This window comes from Aptenodytes patagonicus, chromosome W, assembly GCF_965638725.1.
Source record: "Aptenodytes patagonicus chromosome W, bAptPat1.pri.cur, whole genome shotgun sequence".
In the NCBI taxonomy this organism is placed as follows: domain Eukaryota; kingdom Metazoa; phylum Chordata; class Aves; order Sphenisciformes; family Spheniscidae; genus Aptenodytes; species Aptenodytes patagonicus.
In genome coordinates, this window is record NC_134981.1 from 11,427,384 (window position 1) to 11,447,969 (window position 20,586).

At 35.6% G+C, this 20,586-nt stretch overlaps 1 protein-coding gene across 2 annotated transcripts in view; it reads right to left on the minus strand.

Annotated features, from left to right (window-relative positions):
• Positions 1 to 469: 469 nt before the first annotated feature.
• The window catches only part of LOC143172069 (methylglutaconyl-CoA hydratase, mitochondrial-like), a 114,742-nt gene continuing 94,625 nt past the window's right edge, over positions 470 to 20,586 (minus strand). For both annotated transcript variants that reach the window (XM_076361304.1, XM_076361303.1), the window contains 4 exons: positions 6,229 to 6,416; positions 4,237 to 4,287; positions 2,435 to 2,482; positions 470 to 1,034 (listed from right to left, as the gene is read on the minus strand). In XM_076361304.1, coding sequence (XP_076217419.1) covers positions 957 to 1,034; positions 2,435 to 2,482; positions 4,237 to 4,287; positions 6,229 to 6,416 — 365 coding nt within the window. In that variant the 3' untranslated portion in view covers positions 470 to 956. The remainder of the gene's footprint in view (positions 1,035 to 2,434; positions 2,483 to 4,236; positions 4,288 to 6,228; positions 6,417 to 20,586) is intronic.

Consider the following 20,586-nt stretch of genomic DNA (forward strand, 5'->3'; position numbering starts at 1 on the left):
GGGGCAAGTAAAATAGAATTCCTTCAGAGCAGACAATGTTGATCAGATGATATTTTGGAAGAAATATTCATTGGAACAGGCTGTCCAGGGAAGTGGTGGAGTCCCCATCCCTGGAAGTATTTAAAAGACATTTAGATGAGGCGCTTAGGGACATGGTTTAGTGGGCATGGTGGTGTTGGGTCGACGGTTGGACTCGATGATCTTAGAGGTCTTTTCCAACCTCAATGATTCTATGATTCTATGATTCTATGATTCTAAGAATGCAAGCCAAAGCTAAGTTTAACATACAAGAATGTATAACTAAAGGTTGGCCTTGAAGATGTCTGAATTTAACACAAATTAATATAATGGCAAATGACTTCATCAAAAGGACACCATTATGTGCTATTCTCAAAGTTAATTTCATTTTACTTATAATAGTGTAAGTCAGATAATAAACAATAATTAACAAAAATTAAAAATAAACCTCTTAATTTCCATTAACTTTATTACTAATGTACATATTCAGCTAGGATACACAAATGTAATTTTTCCTGATACACAGAATCATTTTAATGCATATTTGATACAATTTCTTATTTTTGGTGTGCAGAAGTCACTTTTATTTTGATAAAATAATACAGTAGATTTATACTTCATATCACATATAGGCTCTGTCTATATAAAGAATTTACAGAGCTTTTTTAATTGTGGAATGGTGAGTTTCATACATATGAAATTTAAAGAAATGCTGCATGACTCTGTGACCTGCCAATACACAGAGCAACCTTCAGAAACTTAAATTAGCATGAGTTGACACACATATCTATCTGGGCCCAGTACAAGTATGGACACATTGAAAATGTTGTAACATCAGTATGATTTGCTTTTACTTTGGTCGTTGTGATATTCCAGGTGCTGATGTAAAATGCACCTTAATGGTCCTCATAGCAGTACTTTTACCCCATCAGCTTCTTTTATTCTCCCTTGTAGCAAGGAGGTCTTTTCTCCTTAAATGCAAGAAGACCTTCAATTCTATCTTTTGTTGGAATGGTCTACAAAGAGCAGAGTAAAATTTTATTATTGATACCCAAAACAATACCAAGAAAAATATTTCCATACAAACCCCAGTTCTTTATAATGAATCCAACATGCAACATATATTGTAACATAGAAATGAAAACTGCAGTATATATTTAGATATAGGAAAGTACCAGACACTTTAAAGGCACAACATAAGGCTGAGAAACAGTTTGGGAGAAGAAGGAGTATCTTTCCTCTGAACAGATGACAATGAAAATCTCTCTAGGATTTGGGTTTTGTTTGTTTGGTTTTGTTTTGGTTTGTTTTTGTAGGTTATTAATCGGATTGTCATATGTTTTAAATAAGCATATCTCCAATGCTGATGCTTCAATTTCCATGATCAAAAATTTGTCTCGAATTCCAAGAATATGCAAATTCAAAATACTCCATTCCTATATTTTGCTGGCAAAGAGGTTTGTCTTGATTTTCTGTTGGTTAGCACACATGCTATTATTGGCACATGTTAGTGAAGTGTCTGCCCTTCATATTTGTGGTGGGTTGACCCCAGCCAGCAACTAAGCACCCAGCAGCCACTGGCTCACTCCCCCCCGCAGCGAGATGTGGGAGAGAATCAGAAGACCAAAAGCAAGAAAAACTCATTGGTCAAGATAAAGACAGTTTAATAGATGAAGGAAAAAAAAAAAGAAAACAAAAAAAGTGATGCAAAGGCAATCACTCACCATGTCCCACCAGCAGACCAATGCTCAGCCAGTCAGTCTTTGAGCAAAAGCTCCTTTGGAAAGACTACCTCACAGTTCTATTGCTGAGCATGATGTTATATGGCAATGGAATATGCCTTTGGTCAATTTGGGTCAGCTGTCCCAGCTGTGTCCCCTCCCATCCTCTTGCCCACCCCCAGCCTACTTGCTGGGCAGGGCAGAGTGAGTAACAGAGAAGGCCTTGATGCTGTGCAAGAACTGTTCAGCAAGAGCTAAAACATTGGTGTGTTATCAACAGTTTTGGTCACCAATCTAAAACACAGCACTATAGGGGCTGCTATGAAGAAAATTAACTCCATCCAAGCCAGATCCAGTACAATGCCATTTCACATTAAACAAAAGCAAAGGAAAAGTAAGGCAGTTGGGCTAGATGCATGGTAGTGTATGGCTGGCTAGGTATAGGGCTGCCAGCGCTTCATTCCCTTTGCCTGAACAGTTTTGACAGGAGGATGTTTTTTTCCCTAAACTACAGTTCCTTCCTTAAATTCCTTATAAAAAAACAGAGCAAGTAGAAGGAAGGTCTAAATACAATGACAAAATATTTGTAGAAGAAATCATAAAGCAATTTCAAGTTGTATTTCTGTATGTGTTTCACAACAGGCTCCAGCAAAGCCTGTTTCACGGGTTTTTTTGGTGAAATTATAAATACATACCTGAGCATAACAAGCTTCTTCAATTGCTAAACCTGTTACTAAGTCGACCTGAGGAAAAGAATAAAATATTTTTAAAGCATATTTTTGTACATTTAGTATACATTATTTCCTGATAGCTAACATTATTTCCTGATAGCTAACTTAAATACTGTGTTTCTATATGCCAAATACTAAAATGCTTTGCAAAGTCCTTTTGCATTACTTTAACATAGAAATATTTCACTGCCATGTGGTGAGAGTGGTTAGTATTTCCTTCCTTATTCGGTGATACAATTAGTATGTAATACACTGTCAAAAGAATGTATGCTCTTCACTACATATCATCTGGACTAAAAACCATTAGCTACTTGCATGTTTGTAATCATTTCAGTTACTACAGGGGAAAAGGTTTAATGTACTGCATGCTTACTCAAAAGTGTTCTGAAACCAGCATCTTCACAATTTCATATAAGAAAATGATGCCATACTAAAAGTAAACATAAATTCAAGCTTAAATGGATTTAAGAAAGAAAATTAGGCCAGTAGTAATCCTGCACCATTGCCTAGATTTGATAATATTTTTCTTTGTGAGGTGGTCTGAACAGCTGAAATGGCTGAACTTTCTCCTCACTATTTCTCTGCCTTTCCTAAGTGTCAGCTGTTGCAGAAATTATCAGCTTTCCAAACGGCCACTGACAAGACTGGGGCTATGCACCACAAGCAATTCATCAAGGGGAGATAAGCAATGGAATAGATTACCAAGGGAAGTTGTGAAATCTCTGTCATGAAAGGATTGTTACAATAGGCTGAACGAATATTTGGCTTGATTGGTTTTGATACAGTAGATCTTGTCTTGGGGGCTCAAATTGAACTAGATAATCATTCAGAGTCCTTCTAACCATATTTTCCCTAATTCTACAAAAATCATTCTCACCTTCCAATTCATTATATCTGGTACTTAGAGAATTTAGCTTGTAGCATTTTAAACCTTGGGTGCCACTGAAAGAAAACTTTAATTACATCATTACTTGCTGTGTGAATGTAATGAACATACTCTTTGCACAACAGCATCTGAATTTGTTCCTCAGGGCAAACTTCATTGGTGGTGTGCTCTGCTAAACACAATTATATCACTGGTTGCTTATGAAGACTTTTAAAAAAAAATTTAAAAAGGCCATTCTTAAATTTATTTTATTGGATTCATATTTTGCATGCAATGTGATCCCCTTTCTCTTGTCCCAGATTGATCTATAAGGTGTCCTCATGCAGAATTTATGCATGTGCTTAACTTTAAATAGGAATAGTCCTGCTGAGCTCAACAAGAGGATTCACAAGCCTAAAGTAAAACACATGTCCAGATGTGTTCAGGGCTGGGTCTTAATGAGCTTTAGAGCTAGGTCAATAGCATTCAAGGAGTGGCAATCCAATGTCTGAAATCAGACTCCTGATATAATTTTAACACTAGCCTGTATTAAACTATTAAAAAGTAATAACATGCCTTTTGGCCTTTAACATTATTAGTTACTAAAATAACACTGATAGCCTTGATGGACTTGAAAGAGTATGACTGTTTTTTTTTTTTTTCCTCCCAGCAGGAAAATTATGGAAATGTCCAAACAGTATCAGGTCTAGTCTCAGGAGTCTGAAATCAATAATCGCAGACATAAACAAAATTGCATTTAATCTGAAAAAAAGTTTTGACCAAATAGATTTTGAAAGACTATACACTGAGAAACTAAGAACAGCTCTAGAAAAAAAGTCACTACAGAAGAACTGTTGCTAGCCTGATGTCTGCTTACTTTTATGGAAAGTATAGATCTTACCTCCATTCCCTGATTGATGGCCAGTTTTGCAACTCTCATTGCCAGTGGTCCCTAAAATGAAAGAAAAAGTTGATTTACATGTCATCAAATTCTACAAGATTATGCTGTGAAGAGTTTGCACATCAATGCTGTTATACTGGGACATTCTAGACTTTGTACTTTTATTAAATAGATAGCAAGCAGGTCAAATATCCTAAATTGCATGACTATAGTAGATAATTTCTTCCAAATAGGTATTTTAACTATTGAGAAAAAGTGAAAGCAACATATTGTTTTCAAAAGAGCACAATTAAAGCAGTATATTTGGTTTAGATTTCAAAGATCCTGAGCACTTCCAATTATGTCAAGATTCCTCAATACCCTTCAAAACAAGGCTCAAAACAGCCACCTTAATAGGATATTATAGGACTTCATATGATCGCTCTTATTATATCCCTATTATCATACAATGGAGAGACATGAAAAGATGAAAATGAAATGAAATGAACTGATACAGATTCAAACCTAAAATGTGCTACAGCAAAGCCTGCACTGGTCAAGTCATGACTGTCTTCTGTGAGCAACTGAGGTAAGGAAAAAGCAGAGGGATTTCCACTCTCCTCCTGTAATATGCTATGAAACAGCTAGGCACCTTGGGAATCCTTTCAGTACTATGCCTATCATTGGCATCAACTTCTGAATGTTCAGACATTGCTTTAAAGTGGCCTGCTGCTTTGGGAAAAAGCAAATGCAATCTCTTCAGTGGTGATATGGCATTGTACTTGCATGAGTTGCCAGGACCTCAGAGCTTTCAGTATGTTTATGAACTGGTTCCAGTGTGAAGTTGTACCTATAAATCAACATTCTGGAAGCACTGTATGTTATAATTTTTATTATATTTTTCATCGTTTAATGTTTGTGTTTCTATGAGGGTTTTCAAAACACAAACAATCAATGTTAAATGCCATATTTAATCTGTAACATTTTCCATTCTGAATGGAAAGATTTTGCTGTTACACTTGTGATCCACATAAAGTGGTTTCCTAATTATTTTCTTTAATACTGTCTGCTATGAATTTGCCAACTGTGAGCTTTCAGTTGAAAAGCAGGTTTATCAAGAGCTCCAAATTCACATTCCTTTTCCAAATAAATAGCTTGCACTCTATGGCAGTAAGGGAACATGTAGGAATTATTTATCACAAAGACTCCTGCAAGGGTCATACTTAAATTTCTTACTAAAATTTCCAAGTTCTAAAGCACAGGAATTCAGCAATTCCCCTTTTTTTATATGTTACCTGGGCAGATGATGACAAACCTGTGTTTTATTCACAGATCTGAGAAGAAAATAAATATTGAAAAATTTGTGAGTGGAAACATCAATGAGGGATATAGAAAGAATGGCTAACTCCATTCTTGCCACCATGCTCTACAACTCATTGTCATGAAGGGCCCAGCAATCAGTCCATTTAAACAATGGGAAGCTAATTATGATAGTTCACACTGAGGAAAGCAATAAATAAAAGGCAAAAAAAAGCAAATAGATGGCTCTCCAGTAGTAATTGGGTTTTGCTTTAATTCTGAAATTACATTTGGCTTTATGTTTTCAAAATCAGAGTTTTGACTCTCAGGCTCAGATACGTCCACTTTCACATGGACTTTTTTGTCTCTCGTCTGAAGTGTTCAACAACAACAGAATAACCTATTGAGACAATTGCTTTACTAAAAAAATACAGCATTTTTTTCAATGTTTAAAACTTGAAAGCCAAAATATACAATGCAAACACAGACCATACCACGATGATACAAGGAGTGACATGTTTTATTTGCTTCACTGCGAAATACTTACGAAATAACACCATTATATACATGAGAGAAAACTTCTGATTGTTCTCCATGTAGCTAGAATGATTTTTTAATACATAACTTAATGATAGCTTTTTCCTACTACAGCTGGTTCTTTTTCACTCTTAATATTTGATAACTCAAAACTAAAACCAAATTAATTAGTTGTACCTGAGGTAAAAATTCTCTTGCCAGAATTAATGCTCTTCTGTATGCAGCATCCCCTGCTTCATTCTGTTCTACCACATGGCTAATCAATCCTATTGATTTTGCTTCTTCACCATCTACAATGCGTGCAGAGAAGATTAGTTCTTTAGCCAAAGATACACCAATTATGCGAGGTAATCTCTGTGTCCCCCCTACAGTTTGGAAAAACAGAAAATGCAAGTATTAGTTTTACATCCATTTATTCTAAAAAAGTAAATGCCTTATTCAATTCAAATATTTTCATTTTTTAATTCCATAAACAATTACGTGAACATACAGCAATTATACTACCATACAAAGACATTCCTAAAAGCCTTATTCAGTTTTGAAACTTTATCTAAAAGGAAATATTTTTTTCTGCATCTTAGAAAGATATGTAAATAACTGAAAAGAGCTAATATTAATAAAGATTCTGTTTGATTACAGACAAGTTACCTTATTCATAGCAGCCTAATGCTGAAGGAAAACTACTTGCCAGTAAGTGATCATATTCAAATATTCTGCTTCTTTTTAACAGTCTATATGTTTTATGATATTAATCACCACAATATGAACACTTTTGAAGAACTATGTGAAACATAACAAGACTGTAGTCCATGCTAAAATTTGCATATATTAGGGTTAATAAAAATTTCTACCCAAAAGAACTAAACCCACTAGATAAGGTCTTTAAAAAGCCACGGTCTCTTCTCTCCTTACTTCCATCTTACTGTTGAAATCTAAAGCCTGACTACAAAAATTAGGAAAGGACAATGACAGGTGTGGATCAGCAGAGAAATGCACCTACCAGTAGTTAGCTTTTCTTGCTATGCTAAAAAATTATTTGGCAGACTATCATTTTGAGATCATCAACAAGCAGTAAATACATTAACCAGATTTGTGAAGATTGCTTAGTTATACTGAGAATTAACTTTCCAGAATTACCAAACAATGAGAATGTAGGAATAATCATTATTTAAATTGAAGAAGTATACTCAAATCTCAGAAGCAGATATTTGTATGAATCAAAAAACTGGAAATAGCCTTTATCCAGCAGAAGGGACTTTGGAACTATACCAGGTCTACTGCTTTGACATGGATCAGAAACAAATATTCAATCTATTTATACAGGCTATAAATAAAAATTTCTTTCCAAATAGAGCTATTTCTGCAAGGACATTTTAACATATTAAAATATAAATATATGTATATATGCAACAGGAATATTTACAGGATATGTTCAAGGGGAGGTGGTACAACAGTGGATAAATGTGTGTTCAACAAATATAAAATAGATTAATTTCCACTAGATAATGGCAGACTAATCCAGTATTTTATTGAAGCCATTAAATTCTTATACTGATGTTTTTTGAAAATATTTAAATACACCCATGAGACAAAATAAACTGACTGGAAACAAAAAGTTTTTGTGCTTCAGTGATTCAGCTTTCAACTATTATTTATTATGAACCACAAACTTCAGTACTACTGTATTCCTTTTCATAAAAACATACCTGGCTTTGAACACATTACTTCATACAAAAATGCAGGAGGTTTGGCGGATTTCTGCCTTATTTTTTTCAATACTACTACAAAATCATGATTTATAACAAAAACTGAGATATATTTTCAGAGCTGAAACTGGAAGAACTCAAAAAATGCTAACATCCATAATAGTTAAAATAATTTTTTTTAGAATAGCAACATTACTAAATACAAACAATGTGGTATTCTCAATGGTCCTACCACTGTGAGATGATTTTAGCAAAACTGTCCTAGTGGTCAAGGACAATGGGCAACAGCAAGAGGAACTTTTGTTTGATGTCTCCAATAACTGTCAGCTTCTGTCACCTCAATAGCAGCCATTCTGTGTCTATTCTCCCATGTCAAAGTGATAATGATTAAAGAGCAAAAAAGCAGACTATAGGTTATGCTGTTTGGCTGCCTCCCACACTGTAAAGCCATTAAGCAGAGAAGCATGTTGTTTGATTAATATTCACTGAATAGAATCCAACAGTTCAATGCATCAATCATATGTATTCAGTAGTAGGAATAAGACATATACACACACAAAAGCAGTAAGACTCAATTAATCAAATGCAAACAGCACATCAAAGTATACATAAGCTATGTACATTTATGAGGAAAACACAGACAATATGCTGCAGATAGATGTTCTGTTTTGGTGATACACAAAGAACATAGTTCCTGCTAACTACAATCAATCGGAGCTAAAGGAAGTAACACCCAGCCTTCAAAGACATTACTTAAGCAAGGCATTTCATCTAAATGTAGAGCAGAATTTGATGGAAGAATAGTTGTTTCATCTTGACAAATTTAATGACATGTTATTTCAAGGACTATTGATTTGGTATTACTCTGTGTTAATAAAAGTATTTGACATACAGTTGCACTGTAAATGCACTCTTATCTGAGATACTATATATTCAATGTCAATTACAATTGTAAACAGCAGTTTTAGATGAAACTCCAGTCCATGTGAAAAGACACAGTAAATACAAGACTGCTAACTACTGGTATGAAAATTGTTAACCAATATTTTTGCTCAACAAATAGTTGATTTTGAATTAATATTTATTTACTGTCAGTAATTCATCAATTACAAAATATGTACACAACTGATTTGAATTAAGGGAATTACATGAACAATTCCCAAGAGTATATTCAACATGATGAAGCAACTAGCTTACTGGAAATTCATAATTCTAGCAAAGAATATCTACAGTCAGTAGTTTCTCATTACTCAAGGCTCTGTCAAAACATATTGGGAAAAAATCCTGTTCTGACAAAAAAAAAAATCCAAACTTTAATCCAGTCATACTCCTGTTTATTAAGTCAAGTAAAAATTATTCTTTCTATCCTATCCTTTCTATCACAAGCTTTGTTTGATTTATATTAGATTCATTTAACTAAGTGTCTAAATTTCTCTTTTATTAAATGTTTTTTTTTAATCTAATACTTTTGAGTCATATAACTCCTATTTTAAAAGTCTAACAAATATATTGTATACTTTTAATGTACCTGCCATCCATTGCTAAATTAAGCAATTTTCAAAATATTAAACAATCTGAAAGCTATCAAGACAATATTTAACACCAAATTTCCAACACAATATTTACCAGATTAGGCCTTGATCCTGCAAAGATGTACATGTTTTAGCTAACTTAAATCCAGGTATAAATCTTTATGGAATCAGAAATCCCAAGTCCTTCCATAAAAAAAAAAAGCATAAAGAGCCTTTAACTTGCACAAACTGAATAACAGACTAACAGCTGAAAACAGCTTAGACTGGAAAGACATCAACAAAGATGCAAGTCATAGGGTGAAAATCAAATGGAGAACAAAAGAAACAAAATATTCTCTGCAATGAGAAAAAAGAGCTGAGCTGAAAGAGAGAAGGCAGATAGGCTAGGTCTCTCATGTCTAGCCATATATATAAGTAGTTGTTTGAAAAACAGAGTGGAGACCTGATAGAAGTGTACTGCTCAGCATGCCTGAGACAGCAGCCTGAGGCTGACTTAGGGGTTTCCTTGGGATCTGTGATAACCGAGAAGAAATTTCAGACATAACTTTTTCATTCATGTCATAACTTTTATTGGGAGCCTTGCAGAAGACATTGTATGGTCAGTTGTCCTGGCTTGAGGATGTAAGAATGCTTACAGTTCATGAGACAAAGTATAAATAAACTTTCAAAATTCACTAGCAGTTAAATAATCGCAGCTTTGGTACAGAAAGATGAAATGGTTTGGGTAATTTAGAAAAACTGATGTATTATGTATTCAAAATACGTAATCCTCTTGTAAATTGAGAAAGGAGAAAGACTAAAAATGGTTTCCCAGCAGACAGCTGCATGTGTGAAATGAATGGAACCAAAAAATGAACCTGAAACTTTATATTTATAAAATGGACTCCACTTCAAAAGGGATTCTATATCTAGTGTGAGGCAGTTCACATTTCCCTCACAATTATCATACAACCAACTGTTCAGTCAGACCTACAGCACTGCAAAGTCTCCACTGTCAGACCAAACACTGCTTGACAATTACAGACCTGAATTACTACACATGCAATCCAAGGATCTAAGGTATTAGCAGTACACACTGACAAGCCGCTATATAATTTTTTTGAAATTATTTGAGGAAGAAAAGAGAAGTGCATAAAGTCATTAGTCTACATATTAAATTTCACTTAAAAATAAACAAATGCAACAAATATGAGCACACATAGATATTCGTTAAGGCCACATGCCTTCCTATTATGCTGAATGGGAAATTGTTCCTATTGTCCTTTAGGAATGCAAAGAGAAATCAAACTTAAATGAAATTCCAAAGTACATATACATTGAAACATAACTCACCTTGTTCCAAATAGAAATTAATGGCCCAAGAGAAGGTATTTTCTAGTTTCAAAATTATACCTACACATTTATGAAGTCATTACTCAGCTGTAACAACAGGTAGGAACTCTAGACCAATGCTGCTCTGTATGATCATATGGGCTTTATAAGTAATATTAGGTAAAAACTTATTTTTAACTTGTATTTGAAAAGAATAATTGTATAGTCTGTGTTCTTACAGTTTTGGATTGATTAGGGCAGCTACAAATTGATTCATATTGATTCGGGACAAAAAGCAGAGATAAGAAAAACTGTCATAATTATTTTAGGGCAAGTGAAATACAGAAAAATGGATTACCATGGCGGAGTTTTGGGTTTTTTTTAACATTTAGGATGAGATCAGAGCCCCAAATTGGGACAATTACTTACTTTTTGTTTTTACTGGCCACAAGTGAAAACAAAAAACAAGCAAAGCAAAAATTAGACTATTAAATCTGGAGTCTTCAGAGTTTATGGACAAGTAATTTGAATGTTTTCCTCACTTCCAATGCTCTCTATATAGAAATCTACCATTTTATCCTTCCACACATCACGTTGCTAAACCCCTAACTGAAAAAAGAAAAGATTATTCCTTCTCCCATCCTGACTACTGTCAAATTCATGTGTCCTTGACACACTAAGAAATCCATCTGCTTTCAACAGCAATGGTTTTTTAAGAATTCACCCCCAAAATTATTAATCCTTGAAATTCTCTGACTTGAGCAGCACTAAATAAAGAAGAATCAGTGGTTAACTTTGAATGGAAGTCCAGGGAAAATGACAACACCAACTAGACTGTAGTGGGACATAGAATCGCCAGGTTCAGCTGTCAAATCCAAAGAAGGTAGCATTCAGATAAATATACAGGAAACAAACTTGAATATATAAAGTGTATTTTTCATTGATTAGGATGCATTCCCAGATGAGATAGCCATACTGCTATAGCTACACTGCATCTAATGCCTAGGCTACCCTATTAAAAGGAGCTTGCACATGACCTTTTACAGTGCTTTGAAAACATAGTCTTGATCAAAAAATGGCCAAATCCTTCAAAGCTGGCATGCATTATTCTAATGATTTTCAATGCAAAAAGCAAAATTAAATTTCCCATTTAGTGAAGAGTTTGACATACCAAGTCTGATACTCAGAAATGCTCCTAACTTTTTTTGCTTGATCTGTTTAATTTTGTTGCACTATCTAGGAGTGCCAGAATTGCTTTCTGTTCTTTTTATTCCCCAGAGTGATCCTTCTACTTTTTATTTTACAATAATAGTTGATACCTGAAGAAAGAATAGTTGATACCACTGCTGTTATTAAAAACTCTTTGTCACATGAATGGATAATTGAAACATTTTTATTTGTGCATGTTAAGCTGTATTCTGAATGTTACATTATTTGCTACTCCTTGTAAGTATGTCTATCTGCAAGTATAATTCCAACTTATATTAGAAATTACCAATTAAAATAAGTCCATTGTAAATGTAAATAAAATATAAACATACATTCAGTATATGTTATAGGATATTTTATACATGCAAATTTTGAGCACTTGGATATTTGTATACCTAGCTTGAGACAAAGGAAGAGTAGTTTTTTCAGAGGAATCAAGCATCTGCAATCTTAGTCATTTCAGCTTTTCATGCTCAATACCTCTAAAATATTAGGATTTGACTCAAATTGGCTATCAAAATGTTAAAAACAATGAACTGACATCTGAAAAATTGCAGTTTAAGTAATCTGGACATACCAACTTAGAAGTCTATGACACAAGCTGGGATAGAAGCTACTTTTACGAAGTCAGGATCATCCTTTACAGGCTCTATAGAAAACACCTTCATTCACTATACAAATATGATTCAATCACTACTCAATTGTACAGAGAGAAGCAGAAATCCTCTAGAATATATACAAGACTATGTACTCAAAGGCTGAAAGGTTAAAAATACAAAATAAACAAAAGCAATTGGAAGAATATCCAAATTGCTTATTTATGTCCCTATCAGAGACATATGCCTCATTACTATCTTGGACTGACACTTGGTCCCATATATTGCTTTCAGCATCAACTAGGTAGGAGGTAGGTAGGACTAGCACATTGTTTTGAGGTATAATATTGTTAAAAGGTCAGACAACAGATGGTACATATAAAACTGTCTCTTCTTCCCTGAATCCTTACTGATATTATTTCATTTAATTCACATTGTTAACATTTTAAGAATCAGAGTTTAAAAAAACATGTAATAGTCCAAAATCATTATAAAATTTCACTTTAATTTGCATATAATTGTGTATAAAGATATAAAACATCTTTAAATGTACATGGGATAGATTTTCTGCTAGGACAGTTCCTGTGCAACAGGAACTGCACTTACCCCTTATTATTCTTGCAAGTGGACCATTGAAAGAGACCTCAGAAACTGCAACCCTTTATCACTCTTCTGTTGCTAACCCTCTCCAAACAGGGTGACATAGTACCATGCACATATACTGCAAGTCTACACTGCAAAGCATAGGTGTTCTGTGGTGATATCCAATGGAATACCAAAAGCAGGATAAGCTTGCAATGTGTGAGCATGGCCCTGTACTGGTTTTGGCTCAGATAGAGTTAATTTTCTTCATAGTAGCTTGTATGGGTCTATGTTTTGGATTTGTGATGAAAAAAGTGTTGATAATACAGGGATGTTTTAGTTACTGCTGAGCAGTGCTTACACAGAGTCAAGGCCTTTTCTGCTTCTCACACCACTCCACCAGCGAGTAGGCTGGGGGTGCACAAGAAGTTGGGAGGGGACACAGCTGGGACAGCTGACCCCAACTGACCAGAGGGATATTCCATACCATATGATGTCATGCTCAGCATATAAAGCTGGGAGAAGAAGAAGGAAGGGGGGGACGTTCGGAGTAATGGCGTTTGTCTTCCCAAGTAACCATCAGGCATGATGGAGCCCTGCTTTCCTGGAGATGGCTGAACACCTGCCTGCCGATGGGAAGTAGTGAATGAATTCCTTGTTTTGCTTTGCATGCACGCACGGCTTTTGCTTTACCTATTAAACTGTCTTTATCTCAACCCACGAGTTTTCTCACTTTTGCCCTTCTGATTCTCTCCCCCATCCCACTGTGGGAGAGTGAGTGAGCAGCTGTGTGGTGCTTAGTTGCTGGCTGGGGTTAAACGACGACAGTCCTTTTTGGCACCCAACGTGGGGCTCGAAGGATATGAGATAACAACAGATTTAACCAGAGCATATTAGAAGGAATTTATAATTATTATATCTGTTTAACAGTTGCTGGTCATGATACTGACTTATCCTTCTTCTTCCCCCAGCTTTTTATTGCTGAGCATGACATCATATGGTGTGGAATATCCCTCTGGTCAGTTGGGATCAGCTGTCCCAGCTGTATCCCCTCCCAACTTCTTGTGCACTCCCAGCCTACTTGCTGGTGGTGTGAGGAGCAGAAAAGGCCTTGATGCTGTGTAAGCTCCAACTAAAACATCAGTGTGTTATCAACACTTTTTTCAGCACAAATCCAAAACATAGCCCCATACAAGCTACTATGAAGAAAATTAACTCTATCCCAGCCAGAACCAATACAGGTTAGTAGTGTTTACTGAGAAACCCATCAGCTCTGTAGTAGAATGATGACAACCTTACAATATAATTAAGATATTAAAGTTTGTCTTTAGTATTTACAATATAAATGATCCATGCTTATATTTTACATGAGTATTCTAAGTTTAGTTACTGAACCTCTGGAAGAATTCACTTTGATTTATCAGTATGGCATAAAAACTTGATTTTATTTATTTATTAAATGTTCATCTGGTATTTTATCCCTGTAAGATCAAGACTGGTCTCATTCCACCTCTTATCGTGCCACTTCATATAGGTGGCAGTATGAACTTTCATCACAGGAATATTAAAGCAGTTGTATTAGATGTTTCTTCCTTGATTAACATTGCTTGGTATTCCAATTTGTTATATAACTTTTAGTTTAGCATAGAATGATTTTCCATAAGAGGTTTACTTAATTACAGGCTTTTTTTAGATCCATACTATTAAGAATTAAATACCAGTTTGTGATCTCTTAATATTTGGAAGACTATCACTTCAGTTTTTTCTGGTTCCCAAATGCCACTTACAACTTCCGAATTTTTTTGTTGCCTGGTTTCAGCATGAGTTCTGGAAGCCTGAAAAGTAGACTGGTCTAAAGCCAGAGGGATAAAACTGGATTTCTATCTAAGTAGTACTTTTTATTACCTGATACAATTCCTCTCTTCCTTTGGGAATCCAAAAGGGATCCATGCCATCAATTAACTATATATCAGCAAAAGAACATCTATGACTTGAATGCAATTCCACCTGAGCAGTAAAAACTATGAACAAGAAAGTACCTGACCCTCTATTAGTCTATAATCTTTGGCCAGATAGAATTGAAGCAATCTTCATTTTGTGGCTTTCAAAAGTTCACCTACACAGAGGGGACTGTTTATTTGGAATCAAGTAAGCATTTTCTTTATTCACTTTGCAAATTAGCATGACTTTGACTATCTGCTTTAATAATGCATCAGCTTCCTCTGTTGTCATCATTACTTTCTGCTTTACAATTGTGGGTATTACAGAACTATTTAAAGAATAACACCCATAAAACTCAATTTGGTAACTAATATTTATAACTCATTTCTGGACCAAGCTTACTTTGATGATAATCAGACTTTCCTCTTATCAAAATCACCAAAGTTTTGCAGAAGCAATAGATTTATCTCAAGGCTTCTGTTCTTTCCCATTTCTATATCGCTTGATTGTTAACCATTTGATTTAATGATGTCCAATGCTCATGCTAGCTTTTACAGTACAGATTTGATTGTCATAAATAGTGGTCTTCCTATTGTTAAGTTCAACCCCCAACTTCCATTAAGCCACTCCAGACAGTCAAGAATACATTGTAAATATTTCACTAGGTTCAAGATGAAAAATACTTATTTTCTGAAATTGCTCTACACATTTGCATGTCAACACATGCTTTGCCCATGATGGTAATTGGGAAGTGAACTCCCTGTCTTTATCTCAACCCACAAGCTTTTTCATGCTATTTTCCTCCACTGTCCTGTTGAGGAGGGGGAGTGAGTGAGCAGCTGAGTGGGCATCTGGCTGCTGGCCAAGGCCAACCCACCACACCTCTATACAAAATATCAGGGAAAAATAAATATGTCCCCAGAACAAGGTTTGAATAATGTACAGGCAATAGGGTGTGAGGTTCGTTTTACACAATGGGAAGATAAAATATTAAATAACAGCTTGTTAAAGAAGAACCACCTACCCTATGAAGCAGGGTATCAATGAAAAAAATGTGATGACGTAATTTAGCATATTTCATAATGCATACATACACAAGAGACAATTTTAATCATCGGGCATTACAGTGACAGTCAAGCTGGTTACATTTTTTTCTAATATCCACTGGAAAATGTGAATTCATCAGTAATTGAAATATCCAATATAAACATACTTGTTTTCATTGAATGGAACACAGGTGGGTTTCCTCTGAAAGCAGCTCTGCTTCCAGTCAGTTAATGCATGTAACATTTAATTCCACCAAACTCTTCAGCCTGGGCAAGCTTAGCCATGAAGAGTGTCCAGTCCCACAGAATTGCAGAACTGGTAGGCTTATAGCTTTGTGGTAAACTCACCAGGCAAAATATGTTAGGTCCAAGAGTTACAAGGCACTAGGCTTTATGGCCAGTTGGCTAAAGCACACCAAACTCTTGCCAAAGTCGGTGCCCAAGGCCAGTAGCCAAAGGCACCAAACAGCTGGCCGAGGAGCCTGGCAATTCTTCAGGTTCTCCAAACAGAGGCCCCTGGATCCCTGGCAGCTAGGCTGGAAGCTCTGAGGCCCTATTTAAGATGATCTCTAGGCTTTTGATGTGGAGTAGGAAACCTAAGAGGCAGGCAAACTGGGGAACCAGCTGGCTAAGAGTCTGGAAACCCACAGACTTTATACATAAATTTCTTTAATTTTTCATCATTTATTTCTTACTTATTCATATCCCAGCTTTCTTTGTCAAAAAACTTATTCTTTTAGCCATACCAGCTACCATTAAGTTCTTATGTTTTTCAGTTGCCCTTATCTTTCACTACAAAACATAACTGGTTCAATAATTATTGTAATTTTGTCTCTTCCAATTTCATTTTATTATGAGTTTAAGCTTCTCTAGTACGTTCAGAAGTTCAAGTTGAAGGCTAATAACTTTCCTGAGTTCCAGTGATTTGTAAGAAATGGGCTGAGGCAGAAATTTCACACCATACTGCTCAAATTCTAGAAGTCAATATGAAACCTGTATATGGGGATCAGGTAACATTAAGATTCTGCAAAAGGGAAGATGTTAATTATCTCATGGTAAGAGGAAAAATCGCTAAATGCTTCTTGGTTCAATTTTCTAGTACCCCCTGCAGGTTAATACAAAGGAGTAGCATTTGGCTTCATAGCGAATGACATATGTATCCTGGCTAATTAAAATGAAAATAAGACTAAAGGACTTGCATGTTGTTATTAATATTTAATAAAATATTTCTAAGCTTCTGTGTGAAGAGAATAGCAAAGGGAGTTGTGACTGAATTTCACCCATCTCCTAATTTTCAGGAAATGATAGCATCTTGTTCACACTACCATAGTCCCTATTATTATTGTTGGCATTTTATTTAATAGTCTTCATTTTTTTCATGCTTCCTGACATTCAGATCAGGTTGTCCAGACCACTTACACCACTCTGGACAAGAGAATAAAATGGACTGTTCATCTAATTCAGCTACTTCAAGTACAAAGTAATCTTTTAAATGTAAATTAAAAAACAAATATAGAATATCATGAATTCTTTGCATTATTTTGTAGCATTTTATTTCTTTTCCTAGTACATGATTTAATGATCTTGCTGTATGTTACACTGCAGTGTAACTGCATAAGTTGTCATGTCACACCCATATTAATTTGCTTTATATGATATAGTAGTGTAAACAGACTATCAGAGGCCTATTTTCTCTTAAATCAAATGCTAAAAAGGTTCAAATCTGTATAAAAATTAACCATTAATTCACAGCAACTTAGCAGTATGATGGACTTGTATTTCTATTTATAGACAGTGCTGGAGGTATCATCTTTATTAATATCACATAACACTTCCCAATATAAAGTGTTATTTTTCATTGAGTATAATTTCTCAAATTTCGTTATTGATCTTTTCTTTGCAAATATTGCCCAGCAAGAGGTTCTTTTTGCTAAGCTATTCATTTTTTTATTTTCTATTCTAAAGAAATTCAGCCAAAACACTTCAGCTGTATGTAAAAATGAAGCTAGTGGAAAAATGTTTTGCCCATAATTAAAAAATTTAGTGGCCTTATTTTGAGCCACTTTTAACATCTCTACTTTGGAATATAAAGTTCAATTTGGCTTGATATTGGCAGTAATGTCTGAGAAACATGCCATTTGCAATCCACACACTATATTTTGGGCAAGCTTTAGTCTTTAAAAAAAAAATTTCAGTGTGAACAGCACCAGCATATGTGACCATGAAATGAAAGCATTTACATAATAATGCATAGAGAAGGAGCTGGCTTTAAAGCTGCATGAGTAATATTGTGCAATTTTGTGCAACGTTGCATATAACACTAGCTAATTTTTGAGTACTTCACTTTTCAATCTTAATAATGTTTTTCTAAGATACATTTTATGTGTGTCTGTGTAATCTCCTAGGTGTTGCCCCCCTGCTGCCCCTCTCTTTTTTAAAGACCAAACATACAGAAACTGTTTAAGGTATATGATCTTCAGTTGCAAGGTACTGATTTCATGATCTGTGCCACTAAAAGATAATAGTAACATATTCCTACAGTAACACTGAATACCATGAAGTGCATAGTGCATCCTGCAGTTGGGTATGCTGATGACAGAAGGGTAATGAGACTTGGAGCACATCTGTATGGGAGCATTCTGAAATATTAGACTTATTTAGATTAATGTAAGAAAGCTCGATTTCAAAATGAATTGAAATAAACCAAGTTAAGGTTATTTTAAAACTATTTGTGTCCACACAGGGATTAAACGCAATTTATGTAAGGCTTTAAATAAATAAATTTTAAAGTGACACCCTCCCCGCCACTCCCCACCATCGATAATCCTTTAAAAAACACTGGCTCTATTCCCAACTCTGGAAGGGACTCTGTTTTAGTGCGCACAGTCATTTCTGATATGTCCCCACCCAAATATCATTCTTTATACACCATCTGTCCATTTTCACACTCAAACTCTGCTCTGTCCTTTTTCCCACTTGCTCTTTGTCTGGTCATCCCCAGTCCCCTCCCCAGTGTTATGTCTCTTCAACAAACTTTTATTGCTTCCTCCTTAGCTATTGGTTCCTTAACATATTGTCCTTGCAGTTCCAGGATCACCATCATTTTTTTCTACCTAAAAAGCTAATGCAACTCTTCCCAAAACCCCATTCCTTCTCCAGTTCCTTATAAAGTAACATTTAGCATTCCCCTAAACAAATCCAAAGGTGTGTCTTCCTTCCTCATGCTCCATATGAGCCTTGAATCTCTGTAATAGCCCTACCCCAACCTACTTCCATCCATCACCCCTTCTGCTTCTCAGCCAAGTACTGTAATCTGATGTGGTGGGAACAGAACAGAAACAAAAGAATCTAGTTAGGAAGCTCCAGAATATGTATAAACAGCATGTAAAAGGAGTCATTTTTCAAAGGCTAATACTTAGCCGAATCTGGGATGCAAAAAGATATGCCCCTAAACATTGGGTCCTCTGTAAAGTCCTCCAAACTTCCCAGACAAAAAAAGTTGCTTTGTTTAAACTAGCCTACATTGCCACTTAAATTTCCACTAATATTATCCCAAGGAAGATATTTAGCATAAAAAATTTCAGCCCAAACAATTGGAATTTGACAGTCATAATTCTTGTCTAAAATATTCTTATGTAATGTGCATGCTGCCGGGAAGCCTCAGAGAAACAAGAGCTTTCACAAGCAGATGCACTGAATGGAGATACTCATATACATATATTTATATATGCATGTGTCCTGGTTTCGGCTGGGATAGAGTTACTTTTCTTCCTAGTAGCTGGCATAGTGCTGTGTTTTGGATTTAGTATGAGAATAATGTTGATAACACACTGATGTTTTAGTTGCTGCTAAGTAGTGCTTACACTAAGGACTTTTCAGCTTCCCATGCTCTACCGACTGAGAAGGCTGGAGGTGCACAAGAAGCTGGGAGGGGGCACAGCCAGGACAGCTGACCCAAACTGGCCGAAGGAGTATTCCATACCATATGACGTCATGCTCAGTATATAAACTGGGGGAAAGCTGGCCGGGGGGGGCCGCTGCTTGGGGACTGGCTGGGCATTGGTTGGTGGGTGGTGAGCAATTGCATTGTGCATCACTTGCTTTGTACATTATTATTCTTATTAGTAGTAGTATTTTACTTTATTTTATTTCAATTATTAAACTGTTCTTATCTCAACCCACAAGTTTTCTCACTTCTACTCTCCCAATTCTCTCCCCCATCCCACCGGGGTGGGGGGAGTGAGTGAGCAGCTGTGTGGTGCTCAGTTGCCGGCTGAGGTTAAACCACAACAGTCCTCTTTGGCGCCCAACGTGGGGCACGAAGGGTCTGAGATAATAACAGATTAACCAGAGCGCATTAAGGAATTTATATCTGTTAACAGTTGCGGGTCACAATATTGATTCATCTGTTCTCGATATTAGTTTATCTGATCTGCACCATGCTCTTTTTTTTGCTGTACATGTTAGAGATTGGTGTTGGTTTTTGCAGTCTGCTGTGGTCTGCAGTGATTAGTGATGTTTTGCCTGGGAGGTTTGTTATTAAAACACTGGCCTTGGGCTTAATTTGGTATTTCACTTTGTACTGAAGCCATTACTGTACTTCGGGTACCAC